The sequence below is a fragment of the Nyctereutes procyonoides genome, unplaced genomic scaffold (assembly GCF_905146905.1).
Source record: "Nyctereutes procyonoides isolate TBG_1078 unplaced genomic scaffold, NYPRO_anot_genome, whole genome shotgun sequence".
In the NCBI taxonomy this organism is placed as follows: domain Eukaryota; kingdom Metazoa; phylum Chordata; class Mammalia; order Carnivora; family Canidae; genus Nyctereutes; species Nyctereutes procyonoides.
This window is the reverse complement of record NW_026575146.1, coordinates 6,540,982-6,555,596: the sequence shown is the minus strand read 5'-3', so window position 1 is coordinate 6,555,596 and position 14,615 is coordinate 6,540,982. Positions and strand designations below refer to the sequence as shown.

The 14,615-nt window shown below is 42.5% G+C and overlaps 1 protein-coding gene across 1 annotated transcript in view; it reads left to right on the top strand.

The window, feature by feature from the left end:
- The first annotated feature begins 5,914 nt into the window (after positions 1 to 5,914).
- PPIL4 (peptidylprolyl isomerase like 4) overlaps positions 5,915 to 14,615 on the top strand; it is a 46,852-nt gene continuing 38,151 nt past the window's right edge. Inside the window, exons 1-5 of the mRNA XM_055310421.1 lie at positions 5,915 to 6,036; positions 12,334 to 12,401; positions 12,488 to 12,552; positions 12,820 to 12,937; positions 14,117 to 14,259. Coding sequence (XP_055166396.1) covers positions 5,967 to 6,036; positions 12,334 to 12,401; positions 12,488 to 12,552; positions 12,820 to 12,937; positions 14,117 to 14,259 — 464 coding nt within the window. The 5' untranslated portion in view covers positions 5,915 to 5,966. The remainder of the gene's footprint in view (positions 6,037 to 12,333; positions 12,402 to 12,487; positions 12,553 to 12,819; positions 12,938 to 14,116; positions 14,260 to 14,615) is intronic.

Here is a 14,615-nt window from a genome sequence, read left to right as displayed (position 1 = left end):
CAATAAAATCTTGGTAGGGTATACTAAAAAATCATTCAACTAACTCCTTGCCTGCAGTAAGATATGCAACAACAACAGTATCAACTTGCAAGTGGTTTCTGCAGTGAAGTCCCACTCACTCTTGGGTTCCAACTGCAACCACCTGGTTTTTCACTCTATTTCAGACTGCTGGGATCAAAAACGAATCTGGAGATCAGAACACATTACATGAAAAAGTAGACATGGAAAGTGAAGTAGTCTGTTTCCCAACAGATCCCTTCCCATAGTCTGACAATTCATTATCTTTCTACTTTTTTGTCTCCATAGCTAGCTCTGAGCTCTAGGAAGGCTGCTAGAGGGATACCTGGGTGGCTCGGTCAGTTAAGTGTCTGCCTTCAGCTCAGGTCATGATCTCAGGGTTCTGGGATAGAGCCCAGAGTTGAGCTCCCCACTCAGCAGGAAGCCTGCTTCTCCCTCACCATCTGCTACTCCTTGTGCTCGCTCTTTCTCTCAGATAAATGAATTAAAAAAAAAAAAAAGAGTGCCTGGGTGGCTCAGTAAGTTGGGTGTCTGCCTTCCGCTGGGGTCATGATCCCAGGGTCTTGATATCCAGTCTCAAGTCTGGCTCCCTGCTCAGCGGGGAGCCTGCTCCTCCCTCTCCCAGTCCCCCTGCTTGTCCTCTCTCTTTCCCTGTCAAAATCTTCAAAACAAAACAAAACAAAAAAACCCAAAAAACAAAAGAAGAAGCCTGCTAGAGTTGGAGTTTATTGGAGGTTTTGGCACGCACCAATAGGCAATTCTCTGCCACGCCGGCTAAATGTCCTACAATTTAATTCAGTTCTGATAGTATCTACTTAGAGATTACATCAGATTCCACAGGAAAATGGCTCTGTCCACCAAGACAGCCACAGCCTCCTCTCACCCACACACACTTCAGATGCTAACTGCAAGCCAGGTTATTACCTGCGCTTCTGACCAATCAGCTACAGAGCAGAGGTTCCAATGCCACGCCCCTCACCCCCCACGCCCACCCCATGGATTAATTTGCTAGAGCGACTCACAGAACTCAGGGAAACACTTGTGTTTACCAGTTAATTAAAAGAGTACAGATGAACAGCCTGGTGCAAAGAGATGCGTAGAGTTAAGGTATGTAGAGTAAGGGAAGGGGTGGAGCTTTCGTGCCCTCTCCAGGCAGGCCATACTCCTTGCTTCTCCCCCTGTTCACCGAACTTGAAGCTCTCTGAACCCTGTCCTTATGAGATTTTAATGGAGGCATCATCAATCATTAACTCCATTTTCAGCCCTTGTCTCACCTCAAGAGAATGAGGGGCAGGGCTGAAAATTCTAAGCTTCCACTCACATCTTGGTCTTTCTGGTGACCAGCCCTCATCCAGGAGCCGGCCAGAAGCCCACCCAGAGTTACCTCACTAGAACAAAAGACACTCTTATCAACCAGGAAATTGCAAGGGTTTCGGAGCTCTGTGTCAGGAATAGAGTCAAAGACCAGTATTAGGTGCAACCTGACTGGTTCAGTTGGTAGGGCATGTGACTCTCAATCTTGGTGGGGTATGAGTTCAAGCCCTACACTGGGCCTGGAGCTTACTTCAAAAACAGAGAGAGAGGGACACCAATCTTAGAACAAGGGATGCTCCTAGTATCTTATCACTCAGGAAATTACAAGGTTTCAGAAGCTCCATGCCAGGAACTGGGGACAAAGACCAATATGTATTTTCTATTAATTTACCTTTTATAGGCAACAACCGATCCAGAGCCCATATTCTAAATCCCCTCCTCTATCAGGCTTTTAAGGTCCAGGAGGCAATATTCCTCTGTCCTAATCATCCCAGGGCCAGGTACCAAACAACTAGAGATAGATTTTATTTTATTTTTTTTATTTTTTTAAAGATTTTATTTATTCATGAGAGACGGAGAGAGAAAGAGGCAGAGACATAGGCAGAGGGAGAAGCGGGCTCTCCTCTAGAGCCTGACATGGGACTTAATCCCGGACCCCAGGATCACGCTCCAAGTCAAAGACAGACACTCAACTTCTGAGTCACCCAGGCATCCCTAGAGATAGCTTTTATACTCCAGAGACTGCTGAAATTATTCAAACTAGCAGATTCTAAGCCTGTTTATCCTACTTTGTCTCACCTTCTCCAGGGAACCACAATAAGGACTCCTGCCTATAGTTTCCTCTGGGCTCCTTCCACCCCTCCTGACCAACCGTGGTATTTTTCTCTTTGGCCTTGCATGGCATGGTGTGCCTCCTCCCTGTCCCCTCACCCCTTACCCCTTTGAGAATTGTAACTATCTTTTCAATGGCGATCATGTCCTGATCTGTTGGCTTCATCATTCATGAATAATAATAAAACCTACATTTTTTAAAAGATTTTTATTTATTTATTCATAGAGACACGAGAGAGAGAGAGAGAGAGAGAGAGAGAGAGAGAGAGAGAGAGAGGCAGAGGGAGAAGCAGGGTCCATGCAGAGAGCCTGAGGTGGGACTTGATCCAGGGTCTCCAGGATCACACCCTGGGCTGCAGGTGGCGCTAAACCGCTGCACCACTGGGGCTGCCCAAACCTACATTTTTAAACACCATACTGAAACATCTACTGAAACGGTTAATGATAAAATAATCACAACAAAGAAAAGGCAGTTAAAGTTCTTGACAAGGACAGGCAAATGAAGAAACAGGTAAAGATTGCCTCCAAAGAGGCAAAACGTCCTGCTTTCCAGCCAGCCAAAAATGTTCTCAAACCCCTGGACTACCACTGTCCCAGATATATTACTGTAAATGTTATGACAACGTGACTGGGATGAATCTCAGTTCACCCAACTAAGATTCCTCAGGGTGTGGGGAAAAGCTGGACAAGGAACGGAAGGTGAATAAAGAAAATCGTGCTAGACTTGCCAAACACAGGAATACTTCTGCACCACATATGATCATAAATATGTGTTTTTTTGTTCATGCATTTAGCCATCTAATATCAGGATTTTACTTTTGGCGATTTTAGTAAGGCTGAAGACATTTGAATGTGGTTGTTCAGATTAACTATATAAAGTGATGTCAACAGAGAAATTAGTTATGATGATTGATGATGTTGATATTTAGAAGGGAATACAGATCTACTAATCTTTTCTCTAGACTAAATCTACCTTAGTAGTTACATTTGGTAGAATTCTGAAGGATATCTCATTTTTTAAATAAGATTTTATTTATTTATTTGAGAGAGAGCACAAGCAGTAGGGAGAGGCTGAGAGAGAGGGAGGGGCCGAGGGAAAGGGAGGAGCAGATTCGAGGCTGAGCAAGGAGCTGGATGGGGGGACTCCATCTCAGGACCCTGAGATCATGACCTGAGCGGAAGGCAGATGCTTAATCAACTGAGCTACCCAGGTGCCCATGGATATCTCATTTCTTTTCACCTATGTATCTACTATATAAACCACTTTAAGTATTTATACCATTAGAGTTCTAAGTGTATAAGATGCTGACAAGCATAAATTATATAACATCACGAAATATTTTCCCTACGAAGGTAGAATATTTGATATTTAGTGATATATCAATGTGTATATGTATATATAAGTATATATGTATATATATAGTAGTGCATAACTTAAAGATATAGCAAATTACACACTGAACAATAAATAATAAGGTATTTTTTTTAAAAGATTTTATTTATTTACTCATGAGAGACACAGAGGGAAAGGCAGAGACACAGGCAGAGGGAGAATCAGGCTCCATGCAGGGAGCCCGATATTGGACTTGATCCAGGGACTCCAGGATCACCCTGAGCAGAAAGCAGATGCGCTCAACTGCTGAGCCACCCAGGTGTCCCCATTCCTCATATTTATTATGTAAATTTCTAATTATTTGAATAATCCAAATTTTCTTTAAAAATCATTTAATTTTTCCAAATCCTTTTTTTTCTTGATATATTTCTTTTAAGCATACATATACAGAAGTTTACCAAATATTACCCTTTAATCTCTAGTCTTACTATTAAAATTATACTGGGAAAAGATTAGTATACGTGCTGCAGAAGCAAGCACTAAATTGGGAAAAGATTACATGAGTTTTCTACAGTGTCCAAAATACTTGTACTGGGGATCCCTGGGTGGTTCAGCAGTTTAGCGCCTGCCTTTGGCCCAGGGTGTGATCCTGGAGTCCTGGGATCAAGCCCCGCATGGGGCCTGCTTCTCCCTCTGCCTGTGTCTCTGCCTCTCTCTCTCTCTCTCTCTGTGTCTATCATGAATAAATAAAAAATAAGATCTTAAAAAAAAATAGCTGTACCATTTTACATTCCCATCAACAGTTTCATTGTTATCTTCATTTGCATTTCTCAATATTCATTCACTCAACTATTATTTATTATCCATTGTGTGGCACGCTGTCATGGCACTGGGGATACAGCAGTAAACAAAACAGGCAGAATAGGCTATAGCCTTCTAGAGCTTACATTTTATTTTGTTTTAAGATTTTATTTATTCACGAGAGACAGAGAGAGGGGCAGAGACACAGGCAGAGGGAGAAGCAGGCTCCATGCAGGGAGCCCGACGTGGGACTCGATTCCGGGTCTCCAGGATCACACCCCGGACTGAAGGCAAACGCTTAACCGCTCAGCCACCCAGGCGCCCCTAGAGTTAATGTTTTAGTAACAATATAAACATAAATTCATACTTATCGTAAACAAATTCATAAATAGCATGTCAGACAGTAAAAAAGCGCCATAGGGAAAAAGCCTTAATGGAGAAAAACAGGTGTATGTCCGTGGGCTTAATTATGGCAGGCTTCGCTCAGAGGTGACAAGTGAGCAGGAGGCCTGAAGGAGGTGAAGGAGAACCATGCAAGTGGAGGCGGGTTCTAACCAGCGTGGGCAGCAAGCCTAAAGACCCAGAGGCAGTAAGGCCAACAGTGTCCAAAGAGTCTTGCAAAAGTCTAGTGTGGCTTCAGAGTAAGAGAGGAGACAGGTAGGCGCGGCAGCAGAGTATCACGGAAGGCCTTGAGGGCCGTTATGAAAACGTTGGCTTTTACTTAAATGTTCAACTAGAAGCTCTGAGTATGTGTAAAATGGTATAAAAGTGGCTGATCTGTTTGGTCAGGAGGCTTTGGGGAATAAACTTGGCATGGAAACCCTCAACAGAGGCCAAAAGTCATTTTCCAAGTCTCCAAAGTAAAATATGATTGACAAAACCAGTAGTGATCTGGTCTGGGGCTGAGGCGACTGTTTCTCAGCTTGTCGCACTAAGGACCAGTCACTGTTAACACAGCTTCCGTCCTAGGCACGATGAGCCAAGGAAGAACTCCTCGGTAACCACCTTTCGGGGTAACAAGCTGTACATTGTTGGATTCAGGACAACGAGGAGACACTGATTAGGGCCCCCCCCCCCCCCAGGAGGGCAGCCCCGGTGGCTCAGCGGTTTAGCGCCGCCTTCAGCCCAGGGCGTGATCCTGGAGACCCGGGATCGAGTCTCACGCCGGGCTCCCGGCATGGAGCCTGCTTCTCCCTCTGCCTGTGTCTCTGCCTCTTTCTGTGTCTCACATAAATAAACAAAAATCTTTAAAAAAAAAAAAAGAAAAAAAAAGGAAACCCCCAACAAGAAAGATTGTGGGAGAAGCTGGCGCCGTAGTCACTCTTGATGCTTCCGGAGGAACAGAGAAGAAAGGCGCCCCTCGAAGGCCCGCCCCGTTGCTGTGATGGACGCAAAGGAGGCACAAAAACCTTTACCAAAGTCCTCTTATGAGACACAGGCTTCAGCGCCGGGCGCCCTGGAAGAAACAGGATTTCCAAAACGGCGGCGGGAACCCCCACGCCTGTGTGGGCGGGCCGGGCACTGACCGGGCGGGCCGCGCCGAGGGGAGGGGGGCGTCGCCGGAGCGATGACGTACAGAGGCGTCGCGCCGAGAGTGACGCGTGGCGTAGACCACGCCGGGCTGCGCCTGTCACACCCCGCGGCTTGTTGCGGAGGAGGAGCGGGCGCCATGGCGGTTCTGCTGGAAACCACTTTGGGCGACGTCGTCATCGATCTGTACACCGAGGAGCGGCCGCGCGGTGAGCCCCTGGCCCGGCTCGCACCTCGCCGGGGCCACTATCTCCTTTCCCCAATTGTCCCTTCGCTGCCCGGTCCCCCTGACTGGGTTCGAGCTTCTGGGCTCCTGGTGCCCACGACTGGGCTGTTTTATTAGCGGGCCGTGGTGCGGGAAGTTTTGTGAGGAGCAGCCTCCCTCCGGTGTCTGAGGCTGGCGGTTCAGGTGGCGGGCGCTTGTGGCATCGTGTGTGTGTGTGCGTTGCAGGCTGCACGAATCATGCCCATAGCTTTTGTGACTTTATACTGCGCTTTCCTCGGGAGAGGAGCACAACCTGTATTCCTTGGCGTGTAATCGCTGAGTCCCGATGGAAGCCGAAAGGATGTGTTTGGAGCAGTGAGCGTGAGCGTCCCGCCTGGGTGGAGGAAGGGCTGTGCGGAGACAGGCTCGGCGCCCTGGCGGACACTCACGGGTCGCTGCGGTGCCGCGCTGTGGCAAGCCCTGGGACAGGCGGCGTGCCCTTGCGGGTCTCATCTTCCCCTGGGAGAAACAGACGTGGGAGTCCCTTTAAGTGTTGTCTTACAACCCATTGTAAGTGTTGTAGTGGAAGAATGTGTAAGTTGCCATGGAAACCGGAGCAGGGAGTAATTCTTCCCGGTTGGGGGCGGGGAGAAGCGAAGAAAGCGAAGAAAGTGAAGAAAGTAGAACACTTGGAACTAGCCCTTTCAGGGATGAGCGGGAGTGAGGGTGTTCTTTTTTGTGTTTAAGTTTTGCTTGGAATTTTTCTGGAAACAGCACGTGGTTTGGTATGGCTTGAAGGAATGATACGTGACGTGGAATGGCAGACTAGGAGTCTGATGGTGTAGGTTGTATCTGTTAGGTCGGATGTGAATAGTCCTGTGTGCCCTACTGAGGAGTAGGGTCTTTGAAGGTTTTAAAAGCAGGATTGAGGCGTAGCCAACTTGTTTTAGGAAGATAACAGGCAACAGCGCGGAGAATGTAGCAAAGCAGGGAGAAACTAGAGGCCAAAGAGATTAGTTACAATCAGGATCTTGTGCCCTTGGAATGCAGTTTATCAAAGAGGATGAAACAAGGTACAGTACAAACTGTAAGTGCCTTCCTGCATGTTACACTCTATCCCACACTCCGTTGTACCCCCCACGCCCACTTCGCCACATTACAGGCTCAGTCATGCATCCATGTCTTTCTTAGGCTGTTGCTTCTACTCCCACATTATCTCTACTGTTGTGCTTTTGGCAGACATCCTGTTTATTATTCAAACCTTGGATCAAGAATGATTTCTTCTGTGAAGCTCTCCTTTGTCCCTAAGCCGAGTTAGATCTGTTTCTTCTGCTCCGAGATCTTTTTAAAACAGCATGTAACGCATTTTGTTGTGTCATTTACCTGTTATCCTGGAATTGTTTGCAAATCTTGTCTCCTCTCAAGGATGTAAACTAGGAAGAGAGCTGCGACTGCGGCTTCCTTGTCTTTCTATCCTAAGCACCTAATGCAATGCTTGCCACTTTGCACACACTAAAGGCCCATTAGGGTGACTAGTGTGTGTGTGTATTTATTTATTTATTCATGAAAGACACAGAGAGAGAGAGGCAGAGGGAGAAGCAGGCTCCATGCAGGGAGCCTGACGTGGGACTCGATCCCAGGTCTCCAGGATCAGGCCCTGGGCTGAAGGCAGCGCTAAACCGCTGAGCCACCCAGGCGTCCCCCTTATCGATTTTTAGTAAACATATATCCAAACCTATTTTTCTTCCTTTTTTCCTCCCTCTCTCCCTTCCGTTTCTTTCCTTTTCTTACTTTTTGTTGTAGAAAACTTATATATAGAAATAGAGTCACAAAAATGAGCCCTCATTTGCAAGTGAACAATTAATGAACAGTTGTCAACACATAACCAATATTGTTTAATTTATACTGGATTTTTTGTATCCGTTACATGGGATTTATTTAATTTGCAGTTACTTCCATTTATATTTCTTTCTTTTTTTAAAAAAAAGATTTTATTTATTCATGAAAGACACAGAGAAAGAGAGAGGCAGAGACACAGGCAGAGGGATAAGCAGGCTCCCTGAAGGGAGCCCGACATGGGACTCGATCCCGGGTCTCCAGGATCAGGCCCTGGGCTGCAGGCGGCGCTAAACCACTGAGCCACCCGGGCTGCCCTCCATTTATATTTCTAAAATGTGATTAAAAAATAACCCCCAATCATTAATCACATCTGAAAAAATTAACTTTTTTTGTACCGTTCATATTTTTGTTTTGTCTCATCAGTGTCTAAAACATTTGATAATTTGGGATGCCTGGGTTGCTCAGTGGTTGAGTGTCTGCCTTTGGCTCAGGGTGTGATCCTCGAGTTCTGGGATTGAGTCTCCCATTGGGTTCCCTCTACCTATGTCTCTCTGCCTCTCTTTCTATGTGTCTCATGAATAAATAAATAAAATCTTAAAAATATATATTTGATAATTTAAGGATCCAAACAAGGTTTATTATTGGCTGATATATCTCTTAAACATCTTTTAATCTATAGGTTTTACTTCTTCCCTTTTAAAAAATTTTTTTTTATTTGAGTTAGTTTTCACATGTACATTAGTTTCAGGTTCAACATAGTGATTCAACTTCTCTATACATTATGCTATGTTCACCACCCCCCTTGCCTATTTTTAAAGACTTTACTTTTTTAGAGCAATTAAAATATATAGCAAAACTGAGGGGAAGGAATAGAGAGATTGCTGTATGCGCAGCCTCCCCCATTTTCAGTATCTCCCACCAGAGTGTATATTTGTTGTATGTTTGTACCGTTTGCACTATGTAACATTGTACACTTGTTATTACAGTGGTACATTTGATGAACCTACATTGACACATCATAATCCATCGTTTACATCCAGGCATGCTCTTGGTGTTACACATTCTGTGGGTTTGGACAAATGTATAATACACATATCCAGCATTACAGTATCCTACAGAAAAATCATGCCCTAAAAATCCTCTGTGCTCTGCCTATTTATTTGCACCCCTCTCCCCAACTCCTGGCAACCAGTGGTCTTTTACTGTATCCATAGATTTGTTTTTTCCAGAATGTTGTATGGATGGAATCATACAGCATATGATCCTTACGGCTTGGTTCTCTCAATGTGTTAAATGTATTTAAGATTCCTCCATGTCTTCATGGATTGATAGCTCATTTCTTCTTAGTAGCAAATAATAATATTCCATTGTCTGGATGTACCACATGTTATTTATTTATTCACCTATTGAAAGGACATCTTGGTTGTTTACATATTTTGGCAATTGTGAATTAACCTGCTATAAACGTGTGTGCAGGTTTTCGTGTGAACATACATTTTCATCTCCTTTGAGTAAATACCAAGAGGTGTGATTGCTATATTTATGGTAAGAATGTATTCAGTTTTGTAAGAAAACTGCCAAAGTCCATATGTTATATTGGTTGCTATCTTTTAATGTATAGGTCCCCCACTTTTATCCCTTAACAACTTTTTTTTTTAAAAGATTTTACTTGTTTGAGAGTGAGAGGGGGGAGAGTATGAGCAGGGGAGGAACAGAGAGAGAGGGACAAGTGACTCTGCATGGAGGCGTCTTGGGGCTCCATCCCGGCACCCCGCGATCATGACCTGAGCAGAAATCAAGTCAGAGGCTTAACTGAGCCACCCAGGCACCTCTACCTTAACAACCTTTTTTTTTTTTTTTTAAATTCATGAGAGACAGAGAAAGAAGCAGAGACAGGTAGAGGGAGAAGCAGACCGATGTGGGACTCGATCCCAGAACCCCAGGATCATACCCTGAGCCAAAGACAGATGGTCAGTTGCTGAGCCACCCAGGCGTCCCTACCTTAACAACTTTTTGAGAAGGAATCTGACTCTTGTTTTATAGAATTTCCCTCGTTTTGGATTTGACTGACTTTATCCTTGTATCTTTAAATATATTTTTCTCTCTTCTGTTTCTCATAAATTGCCACTTAGACTTAGAGGCTTGATCAGCTATAGGTTTAATGTTTTTGGCAAGAATATTTTCATTTCTTTTCTTTTTAAAGATTATTTATTTATTTATTCATGGGAAACACAAAGAAAGGCAGAAGCACAGGTAGAGAGAAGCAGGCTTCATGCAGGGAGCTGGCTGTGGCACTCGATCCCGGTACTCCATGATCACGTCCTGGGTGAAAGTCAGGCGCTCAACCACTGAGCCATCCAGGCATCCAAAGAATATTTTCATATAAGGTAGTCTGCACTTCAGCGGTATCACGTTCAGGAAACACTTGACGTCTGGTTGGCTTTTTCTGCGAAGTTAAAATTGGTCCGTGGGTTCAGGCTTGTCTATCGGATGTATGTTGCAGCATCCCCATTAGCTTTCACCTAAAGATTTTGGCAGCCGGGGCGCCCAGGTGGCTCAGCGGTTGAGCCTCTGCCTTTGGCCTGGGTCATGATCCTGTGGTCCCGGGATCGGGTTTTGTGTTGGGCTCCCTGCATGGAGCCTGCTTCTCCCTCTGCCTGTGACTCTACCTCTGTGTGTGTGTGTGTGTGTGTCTCATGAATAAATAATAAAATCCTAAAAAAAAAAAAAAAAAGATTTTGGCAGCCATTGAAGATCACTGCCTAGATTCATTATTTTTGTTTTCTAGTTAAAGGACTGCTCTTTTGTACTTAACAGTAATCCCGGAAATATATTTTTCTAGAAAAACGATCAAAATCCTGATATTCAAGACCTTTCAATATCTTGGCCCCATCTTACCCCTCCGGTCTGTTTACCCCATCTATTACTCTTATTACTAGAGTGTTACAGAACTTAGACTGGGCTTTTGGACCCTTCAAAAAAGATTTATATTTGCACTTCCAGACTTATTCATACTGTCTTACCAGCTTGAAATGCTCACTTTCAACTCTTTGCCTGTCTAGTTCTTTTAATGTCAACCATTGGCCTCTGTGAGGTGTTCTATTTTCCCTGGCCAGAAACACTCCTCTTTTGAACTCTTGTGGTTTTTTGTAAAACCACTTAAAAAAGAAAATATTTTATTTATTTATTTATTTGAGAGAGAGAGACAGCATAAGAGAGGGAGAAGACGAGCAGGGGGAAAGGGCTGAGGGAGAAGCAGACTTCCCACTGAGCAGGGAGCCTGATGTGGGGCTTGATCCCAGGACCCTGAGATAATGACCTGAGCTGAAGGCAGACACTTAACCAACTGAGCCACCCCGGTGCCCCTAAAACCAGTTTTTACCATTTTACTATATACATGGCATGATGGTATTAACAGATGTATCCAGTATTGATACATCTATATAGTAACTATTTTTATTCAGTTATAAGGACCCTGGAGAGCCTCATATGTCTTTCTGTGTGTTTTCTAGCTTGATGTCTAACTAGACTATGAACTTGAAGGGAGGGACTATGGTTTTATGGCATTTGTGGTAGCAATGCCATGCACCTAGAAGATACTCCATAAATGTTTATTGAATAAATGAGTTCATTTATATGAGAAAGCTGGTACATGATAAGTATATGGACTTAAAAAAACATTTTTTAAAAGATTTTATTCATTTAATCATGAGAGAGAGAGAGAGGAGCAGAGCTCAGAGGGAGAAGCAGGCTCCATGCAGGTAGCCTGATCAAGACTCGATCCCAGGACTCCAGGATCATGCCCTGGGCCAAAGGCAGGCACTAAATAAACCACTGAGCCACCCAGGGATCCCCAGGACTTTTTTTTTTTTTAAGATTTTATTTATTTATTCATGAGAGACACACAGAGAGAGAGAGGAGAAAGGGGCAAAGACAGAAGCAGGCTCCATGCAGGGAGCCTGGGACTCCAGGATCACGCCCCGAGCTGAAGGCAGACCCTCAACTGCTGAGCCACCCAGGCATCCTACCATATGGAGTTTTTGAAGAGCTATTTAGTCATCATTTTAAAAATTGGTCTCAGATATTTAATTTTCTCTAATATATACAATTGTACCCATTTGCAGTTACTCTGATAGATTCTTTTCCATCATAGTATTTATTCTCTTTGGTTTTCTTTTTCCCTTGCAAAACTAATCCATTAATAAATGTTTGTCTACTCCAAATAAGCCTGTTTCCTGCATTAGCTCAGATGCCCTGAAAGTCCTGAGAAAAAGAAAATAAAAAGATAATTTAAAATAATTGCCTTTTTCTAGGCATACTGCCTTCTTTGTGACTTTGGATGTTTGACCATTGGGGAGTGTTTGTATGGTAATTTGAAATTAAATTATGCCAACAGAGCCTTTACTTGCTTAAAAATGTATTTCTGAACTACTGATAAATTTAGTATTTATTTTTCTTTCAGCCTGCTTGAATTTCCTAAAGTTGTGCAAGATAAAATATTATAATTATTGTCTTATTCACAATGTACAGGTGAGTTGGTGGTTATTAGTCATGTCCTTTATTATGGGAACCATTTAGCAACTGTGTGAATTAACAAAGTATCCTATTTATTATAGAGGGATTTTATCATACAAACTGGTGATCCCACAGGGACTGGCCGTGGAGGAGAATCTGTTTTTGGGTGAGTTCTTTTATTTCTAAATGAGAAAAAATAGAATTGCCTCTTAACAGTGTTATCTAACATATGTCAATCTGCATTTTGAAATACAGTTCAAATATAGATTTTTTCCAAGTTCCCTAAATGTCTATAGCAAATTTTAAAAAAAACAAATATTTTGAATCATAGTGGCATTTCTATAAAGAAATGGTAATCCTATTTGTTACTAGTACTTCTGTATTTCATGTTGAAAGTACTTCAGTATTATAATTTTATTATGTGTACTTTTAGTCAACTGTATGGTGATCAAGCAAGCTTTTTTGAGGCTGAAAAAGTGCCAAGAATTAAGCACAAGAAGAAAGGCACTGTGTCCATGGTGAACAATGGAAGTGATCAACATGGATCTCAGGTTAGAAAATGAGTAAAAAGTTGAGTTTTATTTTAAAATGAAGGACTGGAAAGAGCCACAAGTTATCATTTTAAGCTATCCAATAAGAGGAGAATTTCAACGATATCTGTTAGAATAAAAATATTACACTGTGTTCTATATAAAAAAAATTATTTTGGGAGTTACCTGGCTGGCTTAGTCAGTAGAGCATTCAGCTCCTTAGGGTTGTGAGTTTGAGCCCTGTGTTTGGTATAGAGATTTCTTAAAAATAAAATCTTTATAAGAAACTACTTTGTTTTTAAAAATAAAATTATTTATTTATTTTTATGGGGGGGGGAGCAGACAGAGGGAGAGAGAGAATCTTAAGCAGACTTTACCCCCAGTGCAGAGCCTGACGTGGGGCTCAATCTCACAAGTGTGAGATTTTGACCTGAGCCAAAATCAAAAGTCAGATGCTTAACCACCTGAGCCACCCAGGCACGCCTGCTTTGTATTTTTATTTTTTTATTTTTTTTTAAATTTTTTTAAATAATATTTTTTTAAGATTTATTTATTTATTCAGAGAGAGAGAGAGAGAAAGGCAGAGACACAGGCAGAGGGAGAAGCAGGCTCCATGCAGGAAGCCCGAAGCGGGACTCGATCCCGGATCTCCAGGATCACACCCCAGGCTGCAGGAGGCGCCAAACCGCTGCGCCACCGGGGCTGCCCTGCTTTGTTTTTTTAAATTTGAGACATGTCCATTGTGAGGAATTCAGAAAATACAGAAAAGTACATGAAAGAAAAATAACATTATCCACAATCATACTATCCATGGATCATTGCTGTTCACGTTATGGTCTATTTCCTTTTGGTATTTATTACTTCAAAACATATCATGTTGAGAACCTTTCATTCATTGTCTTGTTTAATCCTTACAACAACCTAGTTTGGGGCAGATGCTTTTTTTCCCCCTCACAATTCGTATATGAAGAAACTGAACTTTGGTTTGTCCAAGTATTTAAACAACCAGGGAAGCCCTTGTGTATATAATGATATTTTATGTATAAGCTTGTACTTTTTAATTCGTACTAGTAACAAGTGGGTAAGAAATCATGCAGTTAAATGTAGAGTATTGGTTTTGTGTGTTTTTTGTCAGTCTGTACCTGATTCCAGTTTGAATTACAGATACATGTTTATATTTTTCTGTGTCTTTCTATACAGTTTCTTATTACTACAGGAGATAATCTAGATTACCTTGATGGTGTTCATACAGTGTTTGGTGAGGTGACAGAAGGCATGGACATAATTAAGAAAATTAATGAGACTTTTGTTGACAAGGACTTTGTACCATATCAAGATATCAGGTGTGGTTGCTATCTCAGTATACTAGAATGTTTTAATCCTGTGGTATTTGTGGAAATGGCAAGCATAGGACTGGTTTTTGGATAATTCCAAAATGTGAATTAATATAAAACTATATGAATCCATAAAGTAAAAAAGACTTTTTGTATTTTTATACTTGTGCTAATTATTTATAATTGCTTATGTTGGGAAGAATTATTAATCTTTAATTTAGTTTTTAAAAATGTATATTATTGAGAAATTTGGTAGAAGTACTAAGATTTAGACAAACTAATATTAGATTTATTAAAGTAATACAGAGGGCAACCCCGGTGGTGCAGTGGTTTAGCGCCGCCTGCAGCCGGGGTATGATCCTGGA